This window comes from Gadus chalcogrammus, chromosome 22, assembly GCF_026213295.1.
Source record: "Gadus chalcogrammus isolate NIFS_2021 chromosome 22, NIFS_Gcha_1.0, whole genome shotgun sequence".
Classification (NCBI taxonomy): domain Eukaryota; kingdom Metazoa; phylum Chordata; class Actinopteri; order Gadiformes; family Gadidae; genus Gadus; species Gadus chalcogrammus.
In genome coordinates this window covers 14853399-14866139 of record NC_079433.1, presented here as the reverse complement: position 1 = coordinate 14866139, position 12741 = coordinate 14853399, and the positions used below count along the sequence as shown (strand labels likewise).

Genomic DNA, 12741 nt, shown 5'->3' with positions numbered 1-12741 from the left:
CTTATAGCTTCTGTAATTCTGGCATATTTTGTGGCCACCCATGAGGTCTTGACTCAATACGCTGCGCCAACAGACTGCGCGGTAGAGGCAACACGTTTCAGGGACCCCACAACACTAACTAGGCGCATGTTAATAACTACATAGCTATTGATCGCCTAACGTTTTGCAAGTTATTCTGCAGGGTTGTCTTCAATTCCAACATGGGGAAAAGAAGCAGACAGAGACAGAAAAACCAGTCTTCGGGAGTGGGACGAGACAACCGAGACAATGGTGTAGGTTGAGTGAATTTCTCTAACTCTTGCTATTGTAGCTGTTCATATCTTTCATACATTCAGTAATTGAAGAGTTTCTTCCAATGTCTAAATATGATGTATACTTTATGTCAGGCAGCAGTTTAAAGAAACTGTTGGGATTTTAGGGTTAATATTCCTCTCTTTATGTTGTATCAGGGTCCTTTATTACCTAGGATTATGTAGCACATAATGGGAACATGACAAATGTTTCCTAGTTCAACGAATGTTCTCTCACAGGATCCTATAATACCCAGCTCTGTATTTGCTTTCTATAAAATGTTATATTGTGGGAACTTTTTAAAGCAATGCCGTCTGGCTCGCAATATGGCCTACACGTGAAGGAACGTATCTTAGAATCACATAGCTTAATTCTTCCTTAGAGACTAGGCTATTATACATGATTTTGAATCTAAACTCTCACATTACTGTTTCATTACTGTTAAAAAAACATCTAATTTCATCCAGATTGTTTATGTCTCCAAGATATTTTTCTGCATTTATCTACGATTTTGTACCCTTTTTCAACAGAGAGACCACAGAGATTAAAATAAATAAATTAGAATGACGGTTAATGTGTGCAAACAGAATATTGAACTGCCAAGTGGACACACCAGATGCATGCATGTGTAGGCTCACATGGAGACTTTAATAAAACATGTATTTGTTCCAGAGCTGGGGAGCCGGCTATGCTGATATCGTTAAGGAGAACCAACTCTTTGAAGACTACTACAAGGAGCTGGGTTTGGTGCCGGAAGGGGAGTTTGAACAGTTTATGGATGCCATGAGGGAACCTTTGCCTGCAACCATTCGCATCACTGGATACAAGAGGTGAATGGTTATATTTGCCCATTTCCTATGTCTCCCATCATTCATGGAAAGAGGGGAAACTTACGTTTTGATTCTATCAGTTAAAAGTGAGGATAATTCAATTAAAGAGCATGCAGAGAAATCTGAGAATTGGACTATGCTGAGCAAAGCAACATGGCAAAAGCAGTTTACCACATCAAAGCATTGTTTTTGATTAAATAAACGTCTAAGTAAGCTGCTACTTGCAGACACGCTAATATTGGAGACGCTTCCTACATGAAGTACTACTATTGCCTTTCACTGCACATTATGGTTTTCTACTAAGTGCTAGTTCTCTAGCACCTAGTATAATAATCATCATAATCTGCTGAATGATTCTCTTGGTCTTTATCATTCCTTGTTCTTCAAGGCCCACGTGTGCTGATGGATCATTGCTTATAGCAAGCAAAACTCTACTGTGTATTCTGAAGTTCCCATTTACTCTCCTGCTGCAGCCATGCCAAAGAGATTCTTCATTGTCTCAAGGAGAAGTACTTCAAGGAGATCCAGGAGGTGGAGATTGATGGTGTGAAGCTGGAGGCTCCCACGCCTCTCAGCTGGTAAGTCTGGTTTGGTTCAGCCAATGAATGCTCTTAGACGTGGTGTGGTTTTGGTGTGGTTCACTAAGGTTTGTTGTTTTGTGACAAGGTACCCAGACGAGCTGGCATGGCAAACCAACATGAGCAGGAAGATCATCAGGAAGTCTCCACTGCTGGAGAAGTTTCACCAGTTCCTGGTCAGCGAGACGGAGTCGGTGGGTTCACAGTCAGAACATTCCCAAAGACCGGAATTTCATTTGGTATTCATGGCCTGCATGTAACGGCTATGAAACAACCTTTTCTGACTTCTATAACCGCTCTTTTATTTCCAGGGTAACATCAGTCGTCAGGAAGCGGTCAGCATGATTCCTCCTCTCCTGATGAAAATCGAATCACACCACAAGGTCAGAAGAACTACCCCACACACAGAAAGTACCTGTGTGCTTAATCAAAACGTCACACATTCCTGGTTCAGAGCGTTGTATTCTATCCCATTATCTTCCGTCAAAGAATCTTGTTTAAAGAAGGAGCTAGATTTAAAAACGAATCCTAAAATATCCATTATATTTCATCCGAGATTTAGGAAACATGCTAAATGGAGATACTAGCTTCTCCAACAACAATGCAAAAGCCAGTATGTTCTCCTTCTACATCCAGGATTTCAACATTGCTTTTTGTTTTGGCCTGTATGTTTTGATTCACCATACTGTAATGTTTTCACTATAATGTATTTGCTAAGAAAACATCTGCGTAGAAACATGATGGGATGTTTACCTGAATTGGCATGTAATGGCCACCTATTAGCAGTGTAACGTCCTAACAGCTGGCCTGGTGCTCTCCTGCCTCTCTCCTGTGCAGATCCTGGACATGTGTGCCGCCCCGGGCTCCAAGACCGCCCAGCTGATCGAGATGCTGCACGCCGACATGGACGTGCCTTTCCCAGGTCTGTCCCAGGTTCAGTTGAACCCCCGCTTCTGCTGCACCTCTGCTCAGCACTAATATCAGGGTACACGGCTTAGGCATTGGACTGACAGACGTAAGGTATTGAAAAGGATAAGCCAAGATGTCGGCTTATCAATGTGTAGTTCAATACCAAATTGATCATTTTGCATCCAGAATTTGATTTTACTGGGTTGAGCGTTTGCTTTCCATTAGCTGCTTCCGTTGACTTGCAGAGTTAGTGAAGCCTACCTCCTATTCATTTGAGAGGAATACACTTTTAATTGCTTTTCAAAGATTTCCAATGTGAATAGTCCCTCCTTCAAAATGAGGGCCAGTAACAACACAACAAGATTGTAGTTTTTCTACTAACACACAGATAATTGTGTAATATCTTGGTAAGATATTGCCAGATCTTAAAAATATGGGCCCTTCATCAATATTGGTAAGGCTCAGGAGTAACCCCCCAGAATCTTTGGAAACCATGATCTAAATGTTCATGTTTTGATGTAATGTTCAGATGGAGCGGCCCGGTGGTGTTGTGAAAATGTACACCAGTGTTCACGCATTTGTAGATGTCTCTGACGTCACTCAGGCAGAAATAATGCTCAAACTAGTTAATGTTTAATGTTTTATTCATGTTAGGTTTAGTTCGAGTTATGTCATCGAATTCAAGTGAAATCGTCATGGTAGGGATATAATTGATGTAGCAATGTTTTGAGGCCAATTTAATCAGAATTGAGGGAACTATTGAAAAAAACAAGCGACCATATGCACCATATTCACACCATTCATAAAATGGCCACTAGGTGGCGGTCCCTCCTTGCACTGGCGCTGGAACCCATTCCGATTTCTCCCTTGTAAAATATAGCTTTATCAAATGTGAAGGCCTAGCCTACTAAAATAAGTTGGCCCAAGTTATCTTAAATTTAGTGACAAAGCGAAACTGGTTGCATAAGATGCTTCTAAATCTTTTTTCCATGAAATATAAATTAAGTGGATCACTCTTTACATCCCGCCCGAGGCTGTTCAGGCTTGGTTTGGATGGGGTCTCTGTCGACCACAGTTCTTAGCGTCACCGTAGGGTACGCCGTCGGGGATGTTACAGCTCTTTAACCTCAAATGGGGACAGCCTCTCTGTATCCAGCCAGGATTGGAGCTCACGTTCTTTGAGAGTTGTTGTTGGTCACATAGTTGCCCTATGTGACCAACAACTCTCAGCACAAAGGGGTATGGAGGGAGATATGGGACCTTTTTAAAGGGGTGATATGCTATTTCGACTTTTCCCTTTTCTGTAGACTGTTATATGATGTATGTGTACGTGTTGTACGTCTGCTAAGCTAGAAAAATCTAAGTCTGAGCCAGGGGGAGTATTCGCGCCCACGAGAACGCCCCTCAATAAGTGTGTGAAACAGCTTGTGTGCGCTCAAACTTTACTTCCCTAACAGTGTGACGTCAGACTGGGCAGTGGGCAGTGCCTCCCTGCTACCCACAATGTTAACAACTTCTCAGGGGTTTACATTTATTCTTATGGGGGTATGATGAACCATAGATTGGGGCGGCGTGTCTTCTAATCCTTCAGAAGGTTGGATGCGATATCGGGGCCGAGCCCGTTGTACATGCGGTTCTGAACGTGTTCCGGAACGCTTCGACCCGCTCACACGGATCTCACGGACATGTCGTTGTCCTCCGTCCTTCTGTCCCCCCCCCCCCCCGCAGAGGGCTTTGTGATCGCCAACGACGTGGACAACAAGCGGTGCTACCTGCTGGTGCACCAGGCCAAGCGCCTCAACAGCCCCTGCATCATGGTGATCAACCACGACGCCTCCATCATCCCGTCCCTGCAGGTGGCCACCGACGGCTGGAGGGAGGCGCTCTTCTACGACCGCATCCTCTGCGACGTGCCCTGCAGGTGAGCCCGACCTGCCGCCGCCGCCGCCGCTCCACACAGCCAGGAGGGCAGGGACTTTGTTCTAGGGACGGGGGGGTGGGGGGGGGGGAGTGGTCACTCACGGGGGGGGGGGGTATGGAACCAGTATGAAGGGGGGACAGATGGTGACGCAGGACGTGGTTTCGTTTTGTGTGTTTGATGATCGGGATGAGATGATTGGCAGGCGACGTTTGGATTGAAAGGGAATATCAGTGCACGCTCCCACATGCGTGCGCGGTGGTTATATTTGTAGGTATTTTAAAGTGGAGCTCCTGGCTCTGAACCCCGCTGCCAAACACAGCCCCTCCAGGAGGAAGGAGAGGCAGGATAGCGATGGTCGTGAACAGTCGGTGCCTCTGCAGCCGCGTTCAAAAGGAATGTTGGTTTCAGAAGCGCGGGCTGTGGACGAGCCAAGCTCACCGTTTGATTGGTCCGCTCCGTTTTTGTTTCTGTTCCTCAGCGGAGATGGCACAATGAGGAAGAACATAGACGTGTGGAAGAAGTGGACCACGGCGAACAGTCTGCACCTCCACGGGTGGGTGACACGCGCCCGGCGTGGGGAGAGCGTATTGTTCGATGTAGTGGCTCATGCCTGTGGAGGCCCACCGAGCCTGCAGTGTTGAACTATAGTCCATCCTTTGTGTGTGTGTGTGTGTGTGTGTGTGTGTGTGTGTGCGGTCTCTAGGCTGCAGCTGCGTATCGCGATCCGCGGCGTGGAACAACTGGCCGTGGGCGGGCGGATGGTGTACTCCACCTGCTCCCTTAACCCCATAGAGGACGAGGCGGTGATCGCCGCCCTGCTGGAGAAGAGTGAAGGTACAACAACACGCACACAAAGCAAATGCATGGAACACAGCCGTGTGTGTGTGTGTGTGTGTGTGTGTGTGTGTGATGTCTGTGTGTGCTATTTTAACCGGTGTCATATGCTACCCAAGCAGCCTAACACCACCACGTGGTGCCGTGTTTTCCAGGAGCTCTGGAGCTGGCCGATTGTTCTGCTGACCTGCCCGGTCTCAAGACGATGCCCGGCGTCTCCAGCTGGAAGGTAACCCCCCCCGCCCCGCCCCCCCTGATGAGTCCAGGCCTCTCTCCTCTTAGGGTTTTTTCCAACAAGGACTTTTGGCCGTGCTGACTTCGCTTGCAAAACAAAGTGGATTGTTTAAATAGGACAGATTTCCTTCCGATTATTTGCGGTCTTAAAGAGTGGACGTTGGACAATATGAATGCTGTTGGAGTGCTGTAATTGATATTGAACGTGCTTTTTTGGCACTTTGGTAAGTGTGTGTGATACAGAGAACAATCTTCTGAGATGATGAAGCAAAAGTGGGCGACTATTGAACGTTATCGCGGTTATCCTTGTGTGTGTGTTCAGTCTGAAACCACCCAAATATAGTAAATGTCTCTTAAAATAATCGATACAATATCACTGCAGGCTCAAACATCAAACGACTCAGCTACAATCAGTGTGTGCTGTGGCATGGACTCGAGACAAGAGCGTCATCCGGTAAAGACCGGCCACGCCCCAGAGCTGGGCTGGGCTGCCGGGCCCTGATGGCACAGTGTGAATGAAACTGCTCCTCTTTCTCTCTCTCTCTCTCTCTCTCTCTCTCTCTCTCTCTCTCTCTCTCTCTCTCTCTCTCTCTCTCTCTCTCTCTCTCTCTCTCTCTCTCTCTCTCTCTCTCTCTCTCTCCTCTCTCTCTCTCTCTCTCTCTCTCTCTCTCTCTCTCTCTCTCTCTCTCTCTCTCTCTCTCTCTCTCTCTCTCTCTCTCTCTCTCTCTCTCTCTCTCTCTCTCTCTCTCTCTCTCCCCCCCCCCCCGCTGCAGCTCATGACCAAAGAGGGCCAGTGGTTCAACGACTTCTCTGAGGTCCCCTCCAGCCGCCACACCCAGATCCGCCCCACCATGTTCCCGCACACGGACAAAGACAAACTGGCCAGCTTCCACCTGGACAGATGGTGGGTCTCAGGCCGTCTCGCGCACCGGCATAAAACACCGAACCCGCCAATGTGGTGGTTGGTTAACTCCTACACCAGAGCATCGGAGTGTAAAGGCCATAAAATAAACGCATCTCAATCTAAGTAACTGATGAGGGACTGTAGGGTTGGAACGGGCCAGCAGAGAGAGCTGTTTAGCTAAAGTGTGTGTGTGTGTGTGTGTGTGTGTGTCTCTCTCAGCATGAGGGTCCTGCCTCATCACCAGAACACAGGGGGGTTCTTCCTCGCTGCCTTGGTGAAGACGGCTCCCATGCCATGGAACAAAAGAGCCCCCAAGGTAAACGCACACCGCCTGTGGATCACTCTCTGACCCCCCCCCCCCCACCACCCTACCCTACCTTCAAGTAGAACCGGGTCCGTACCAGTCGGTTCCTCCTCTTAACCCCGCCCCCTCTTCCTCTCCGTCCGCAGGCGAGGAAGGAGCCCTCCGCAGCCCCCGCCCCCGTCCCAGCAGAGGCCGCCCCGCCCACAGAAGAGGTCCCCCCCGTGGGAGGGGAGGACGCCCCCCAGGGGGACCAGCCCGCCCCGGCCCGGGAGGCTGCGTGTGGGTGAGTGCCGTCGGGGGGGGGGGAGCCGTTGGCATCAAGGGTTAGAGCGATGTTAGTGTGTGTGGTCTCACCTGACTCCCTCTGCACCACCCAGGCCTCCACCTCACAAGAGGAAAAAGATGTTCGGCTTCAAAGAAGATCCCTTTGTGTTCCTCAGTGAAGACGACCCGGTCCTAGCTCCTATTCAGTGAGTGTGTGTGTGTGTGCGTGTTTGTAATGAGCCAAGCCCTCCTACACAGCCTTTGTGCATTTCTGTTGGGTATTTTCTACTCAGTTTTTAAACACTATTTTAGTGTTATTTTTCATTACTTTTACTAGTTCCGTCCTGCCTCTAATTGTGTGTGTGTGTGTTTGTGTGTGTGTGTCAGGTCCTTCTATGACCTGTCCCCAAACTTCCCCAAGCTCAATGTCCTGACTCGGTCCCACGAGGGAAAGAAGAGGCACCTCTACATGGTGTCTAAAGAACTACGAAACGTCATGCTCAACAACAGCGAGCGCATGAAGGTGTGTTTACATTGAGTCCTCCGTATTGATTCCTGAACCTGCGTCACTGCAGCTCTACTGCAAAGTGTTTTAAGACAGATGGGGCTCTACCCAGGTGGCTGGGTTGGTATATGCGCATTTCTTTTGTGGCAACATCTTAGTCGCACTTAAAAAAAGAAGACAGTGCGCCCTAGCTGGTTCTTAAAGGTGACCTATTATACCGTGTCGACCTAGATGTATGACGGATAGATGTGCAACGTTTGCTACAGTCCACTGGGTAGGCTGGTGGACTGATCTACCCAGCACACATCTAGGTGGACACGCCCACTTGTGATGTCAGAAGAGGCCGATTTCCTGCCTGGTGACGGCTAATCACACTCACACCTGGTGATATAATATGTCACCTTTTTAATCTGCAGGTGTCTTTGCAGCAGTGTTAGCTTTGCACATAGACGTTCTGATTCAATGCCTCTCCCTTCTGCAAGCCTTTGAGACCATGAGACGTCTATGACCGACCTCTGGGCAGATCTGTGCACCTCCCATCATGTTATTTTTCGATTGTCGATTTACAATGACTGCACAAATATTTAAATGTACAAAGTGCCATCCCGGTGCCTCTTCATCATAGGTCTGATGATATAACCTGTATATCTCATACATAAATACCCATCTCTTTAAAAGAGCATTTAGCTAAACTTTCTTTGAGGTTCCCCCTTTTTAATAGTTTTTTTGGTATTTTTTTCTCTGAAGCACTTTGAGATTCTTGAATATAAAGTGCATTATAAATACAATTTATTATTATTATTATTATCTAGGGGTCTTTTAATTCACTGCACGAATGAAGTGAGCATTCTGGCCAGGGCTCAGTCCTAAATGATGAAGTTTCCTTCAATGGACTAGACCGGGCGCACCGAGCTCTGTGGGCTGGTGGATGTGTTCTTCTGTTGTCCCGTACCCTACTGAGTCATCCTTGCATATCTATACTGCATTCAGTGAGACCAGGCATTTACATTTGTTCCCTTTGCTGCTCTTAGGTGATCAACACTGGAGTGAAGGTCTGGTCCCGCAACAGCGACGGGGAGCAGTTTGGCTGTGCCTTCCGCCTGGCGCAGGAGGTAAACACGCAGCGCCCGGCTCCTCACAAACACTGCATTATGTGGAGGATGGAAAATCGTTGGTTGTGTGTGCCATTTTAGGGGCCACTCACACTCGGGCCTGTTCCGTGCTGCAGGAAGATTCAGCACGATTCCCCCCCTCCCCACTCCGCCCGCTGGCCCGTGGTAACACTGCTCCCAAAGGCCGTGGCCTGGGCACAATTGCTCCTTCATACATACGTCATAATACGATAAATACGTCATCACCAAGCGTGGTGTCCAGCTGCGACTGTCCAGCTGCGTGAAGTCAAGTAAACACTCGACTTCACGATCGCACCAACGTAAACCCACTCGTGAACCGCTTGCCGCCATTGTTTAAAAGGATTGTTGTGTGGGGAAGAAGCGCAGGGACTACGTCATCCAGCTCACATTGCGTATCATCTCATTAGCATCTGTACTTTGGCCACGGCACACCTCCCCCAAGTGTGCCGTGGCCAAGGGGCTGTTCCCTGTTCCGTGCTGGAATACGGATGGCATGGTCACACTAGCCAAACGTTCTAGACTTTAGTATGCAAATGAGCTCGGGCACGGGGCCGCGGCCCTAGTGTGAGTGGCCCCTACTTTTATATTATATTGATTGTATTTTTGCAAAACGTTTTGGAGCAGGATTTATCAATACATTTGCTAAATAAAGCCTACGCTGTTATGTCCCGAAGGCACACAACCCAACAACCAAATCATCTCGTTATAGCGCTACTGATTGTGCATTAATAAAGATCACACGACTCCTTATGCAGTCTGAAGGTCTTTTTAAGTTAGAAAGATAGTGGATATTCAACCGATAACCGTGATCCGACATGGCAACAAAATAACCTTTGCAAGATAGATGGGTCGAAACCGTGTGTTTGATTTAAATGTTGGTCTTGGTTGGATCCTAGACACGCACACCAATCCTCCAAGGACACTCCACGTGTTATTTTGAGCCTTGTTGAGCGGTCGGCATTGACCACATCCATCATCCTCCCCTCCTTCTCTCCCAGGGCATCTACACGCTGTACCCATACATCCGCTCCAGGATGGTCACGGTCAGCGTGGAGGACATCAAGGTCCTGCTCACCCAGGAGAACCCCTTCCTCAGCAAGCTGCAGAGCAAAGCCCACGCCCAGGCCAAGAGCCTAGGTGGGCTGTCTGGAGAGCCCCTGTGGCCCCTCGATACACACATGGAGCTACCGAGTTTTGAGTTTGGATCTTCTGTATTTCATTCTGACACTGATTGCAATTTCTTTTTTTTCCCCCAGGCATGGGGAGTATCGTGCTGAGGTACCAGCCCAACCCAGAGTGAGTACACGCGTGTTTCCACCCAGCTTAAAGAGGTTATTCTGGGCGTGGTGGTTTGCTGACCCCTGTTCCTCCCCTGGTTCCGGCAGGGAGCCGCTGGAGCCCCAGTGCCCCATCGAGCTGTGCGGCTGGAGGGGGAAGACGTCCATCCGCGCCTTCGTCCCGCGCAACGAGCGCTTCCACTACCTGCGCATGCTGGGAGTGGAGGTGTTCCGCGACAAGTCGGGCCAGCGCGGAGAACCGCGGGAGGGCGGAGAGGAGCCGAAGGAGGGGGGAGAGGAGCCGAGGGAGGGGGGAGAGGAGGTGGAGACGAAGGAGACGAAGGAGGACACCGAGATGGCCAGTGGGGACATCGTGGGGGACTCTGAAGGGAAGAAGGAATCGGACCAACCCTGACTGGGACAGGGAGGCGGATGCCAGGGCGGGGTGCCAGGTGCCCTCGGGCAACCCCAAATGTCTTGAGGAAATTATAACGAACTATTATAGCGGGATTCTCCCAATTAAGGATTGGACTATGTAATACTTGATCCCTCAAATGAGCTGGGCGTTCTATTCCATACTGCGCCGTTTGTTTTATTATTTTTATTTTTAGTAGAAACTATTCCACTTTTAAAGTGGCCGAAATGTTTCAGTTTGTGTTGTATACGGTTAAAGAATGGTTTATTTTCTGCTGTTTTACTTTTCTATGCCTGTAACTGTTGAAGAACACGAGGTGTTGATTAACGAGACGAAACATTAAAATCCTTCTATTTCGTCAGTTCATAGCCTTTTGTGTTTCTCCAAGTCACACATGCCAAAGATGAAGCAGAATAGGATTGTGCAAAGATCGAATTTAGACGATATAATTTTGTCCCCCGAAATGCTTTGGGTGCATGGACCAACTTTTCAATCTATTAAAAAGGCGTTATTCATCTTGGGACCGTTTTCAAATCTGCACAATGATCTACAAAGAAAACAACCTTATTGATGACCGTTCAATGACAACAGGGGTTTGAAGCTGACTGTCCAAAGTGAACAGGATTGTAAGTTCCTAATCAACTGGTTGTTGTTAATGTCAGTGATAATGGCATATACTGTACTGAACATATACTGTGCATCATAACAATCCATATTTGATATGATGGCTTGCCTATATATGCGCTGAGCGGTTGCCATGGCAGCATCCCTGATTGGACCGCAGCGCACTGATAGACAGGTGTTCCATCTCTACTTGTGTTTATTATCTAGCCTTGCTGCCATGACAACAGCAGCCGCTCTATAGCGGCGTCACACAGACTGTAGGAGTGGAGATGGAGAGGCTGGTCACCGTCTCTGGCTCTCTTGTTTCCACCGATACTTCCTTTAGTCTAATGTCTGCGGACATGTTCCAGTGACTTCTGTGTGAATCGGTTCCATAAGTGCAACCGTTCACCTGCCATGTTGACGGTCCCCATGACAGCGTTGTCAGGGGAGCGGTGAATCCCTGAACTGTGAGCCAATAGGATGGGGAGAGGGAGTCAGGCTAATGCCCAGACGTAAAGGTAGAAAGAGGATGAACTAGTCATAGATGGCTAAACACAAGGATTATGGACAAATGGAAGAAATTAAATGTGTTACACTGGCTGTACTCCAGCTCACCCGTGATGTGTGTGTTGTGTCGTCTCCCGTCTGAGTGATGCCATTCAGCCTTTTTAGCCGCAGTTTGTGCTGCCAAGTTGCTAATACTAATAATGACATCCTTTCCAGTTGGAGAAACTCAGGCACTCACACACATGCCTCCCTCCAATCTCTCCCCCTCTCTCTCTCCCCCCTTCCAGCTCTTCATCTCTCTCACCTTCTTTTTTCCGTGTACCTCCTCCAGTCCGCCCACTCACTCCAGCTCACTGCCCCCCCCCCCCCCTCCTCCCCCGTGGCCAGGGGCTCTTTAAGATGAGATCCCTCCTGTTCAAATCGCAAATGTTTGGCTCCTCAATCAGAGCTGTATGTGGAGTTTATTGTTCACTGTTGTTCACCCGTCTCACCTGCCTACGCGCTTACAGGAGAGTGCAGTGACCTTGTTTTTGTTCAGTCCATCCTGTAATTATCACTTATCCTTACATGAGCTTTTTAATTGTATTAATTTGAATACCTGAAATCAACTCTTCATACAGGTTTACATGCTAACTGCTGTGACCTCATCTGGTCATTCATTTGGGCGGTTCCAATGCTACGTCAAATGAAAAGCCCTTTCATCCTCTCTTCACCTCAACACCTTGACGTCCACATGCAGAATAGAGATGAATGTATGTTTTGGGATTATATCAAACCGTTATGTAACACAGAGACAGAAAACACACATTTGCCTGCACCCACACACACGCATACACGCACACACACACTCACACAGACACACACACACACACACACACAGTTGGATGGGGGATGCTGTTAAAGCTCTTGTTTCATGTTTGTATTGAACCAAATCACACATACTTTTACCTTGAAGACATGCATGTGTGCAAGTACTTGGTGTGCAGTTCTTTTTCAAAGTCGGTCAGTGAATCTTTTGTTATGGATGTTTGTGTTTCTGAGTCATTGTGTGTGTGTTTGTGTTGGACGCGAGCACAAAAAAATACACAAGCAGATTTCCAGAACACTCATTCACTTCCAATTCATTCCTCATCCCCCCCATTTGCAGTCAGTTGTTGTCCTGAGGCCTCTACTTTGAGTTCAACCCAAACCCTTTGCATTCACTTTGATGCTATGGGTAACTTACCTTG

General features: G+C 48.1%; 1 protein-coding gene across 1 annotated transcript; it reads left to right on the top strand.

Annotated features, from left to right (window-relative positions):
- Nucleotides 1-40: 40 nt before the first annotated feature.
- On the top strand, nt 41-11563 carry nsun2 (NOP2/Sun RNA methyltransferase 2). Its single transcript, XM_056582919.1, has 19 exons — nt 41-272; nt 964-1121; nt 1595-1699; nt 1788-1893; nt 2011-2082; nt 2537-2621; nt 4337-4529; nt 5008-5082; nt 5233-5363; nt 5519-5592; nt 6371-6501; nt 6721-6817; nt 6952-7088; nt 7183-7275; nt 7457-7592; nt 8606-8686; nt 9706-9844; nt 9964-10003; nt 10093-11563. Exons 1-19 carry the CDS (start codon nt 201-203, stop codon nt 10397-10399), a joined length of 2232 nt encoding a protein of 743 aa, XP_056438894.1. The 5' UTR covers nt 41-200; the 3' UTR covers nt 10400-11563.
- The last annotated feature ends 1178 nt before the right edge of the window (nt 11564-12741 follow it).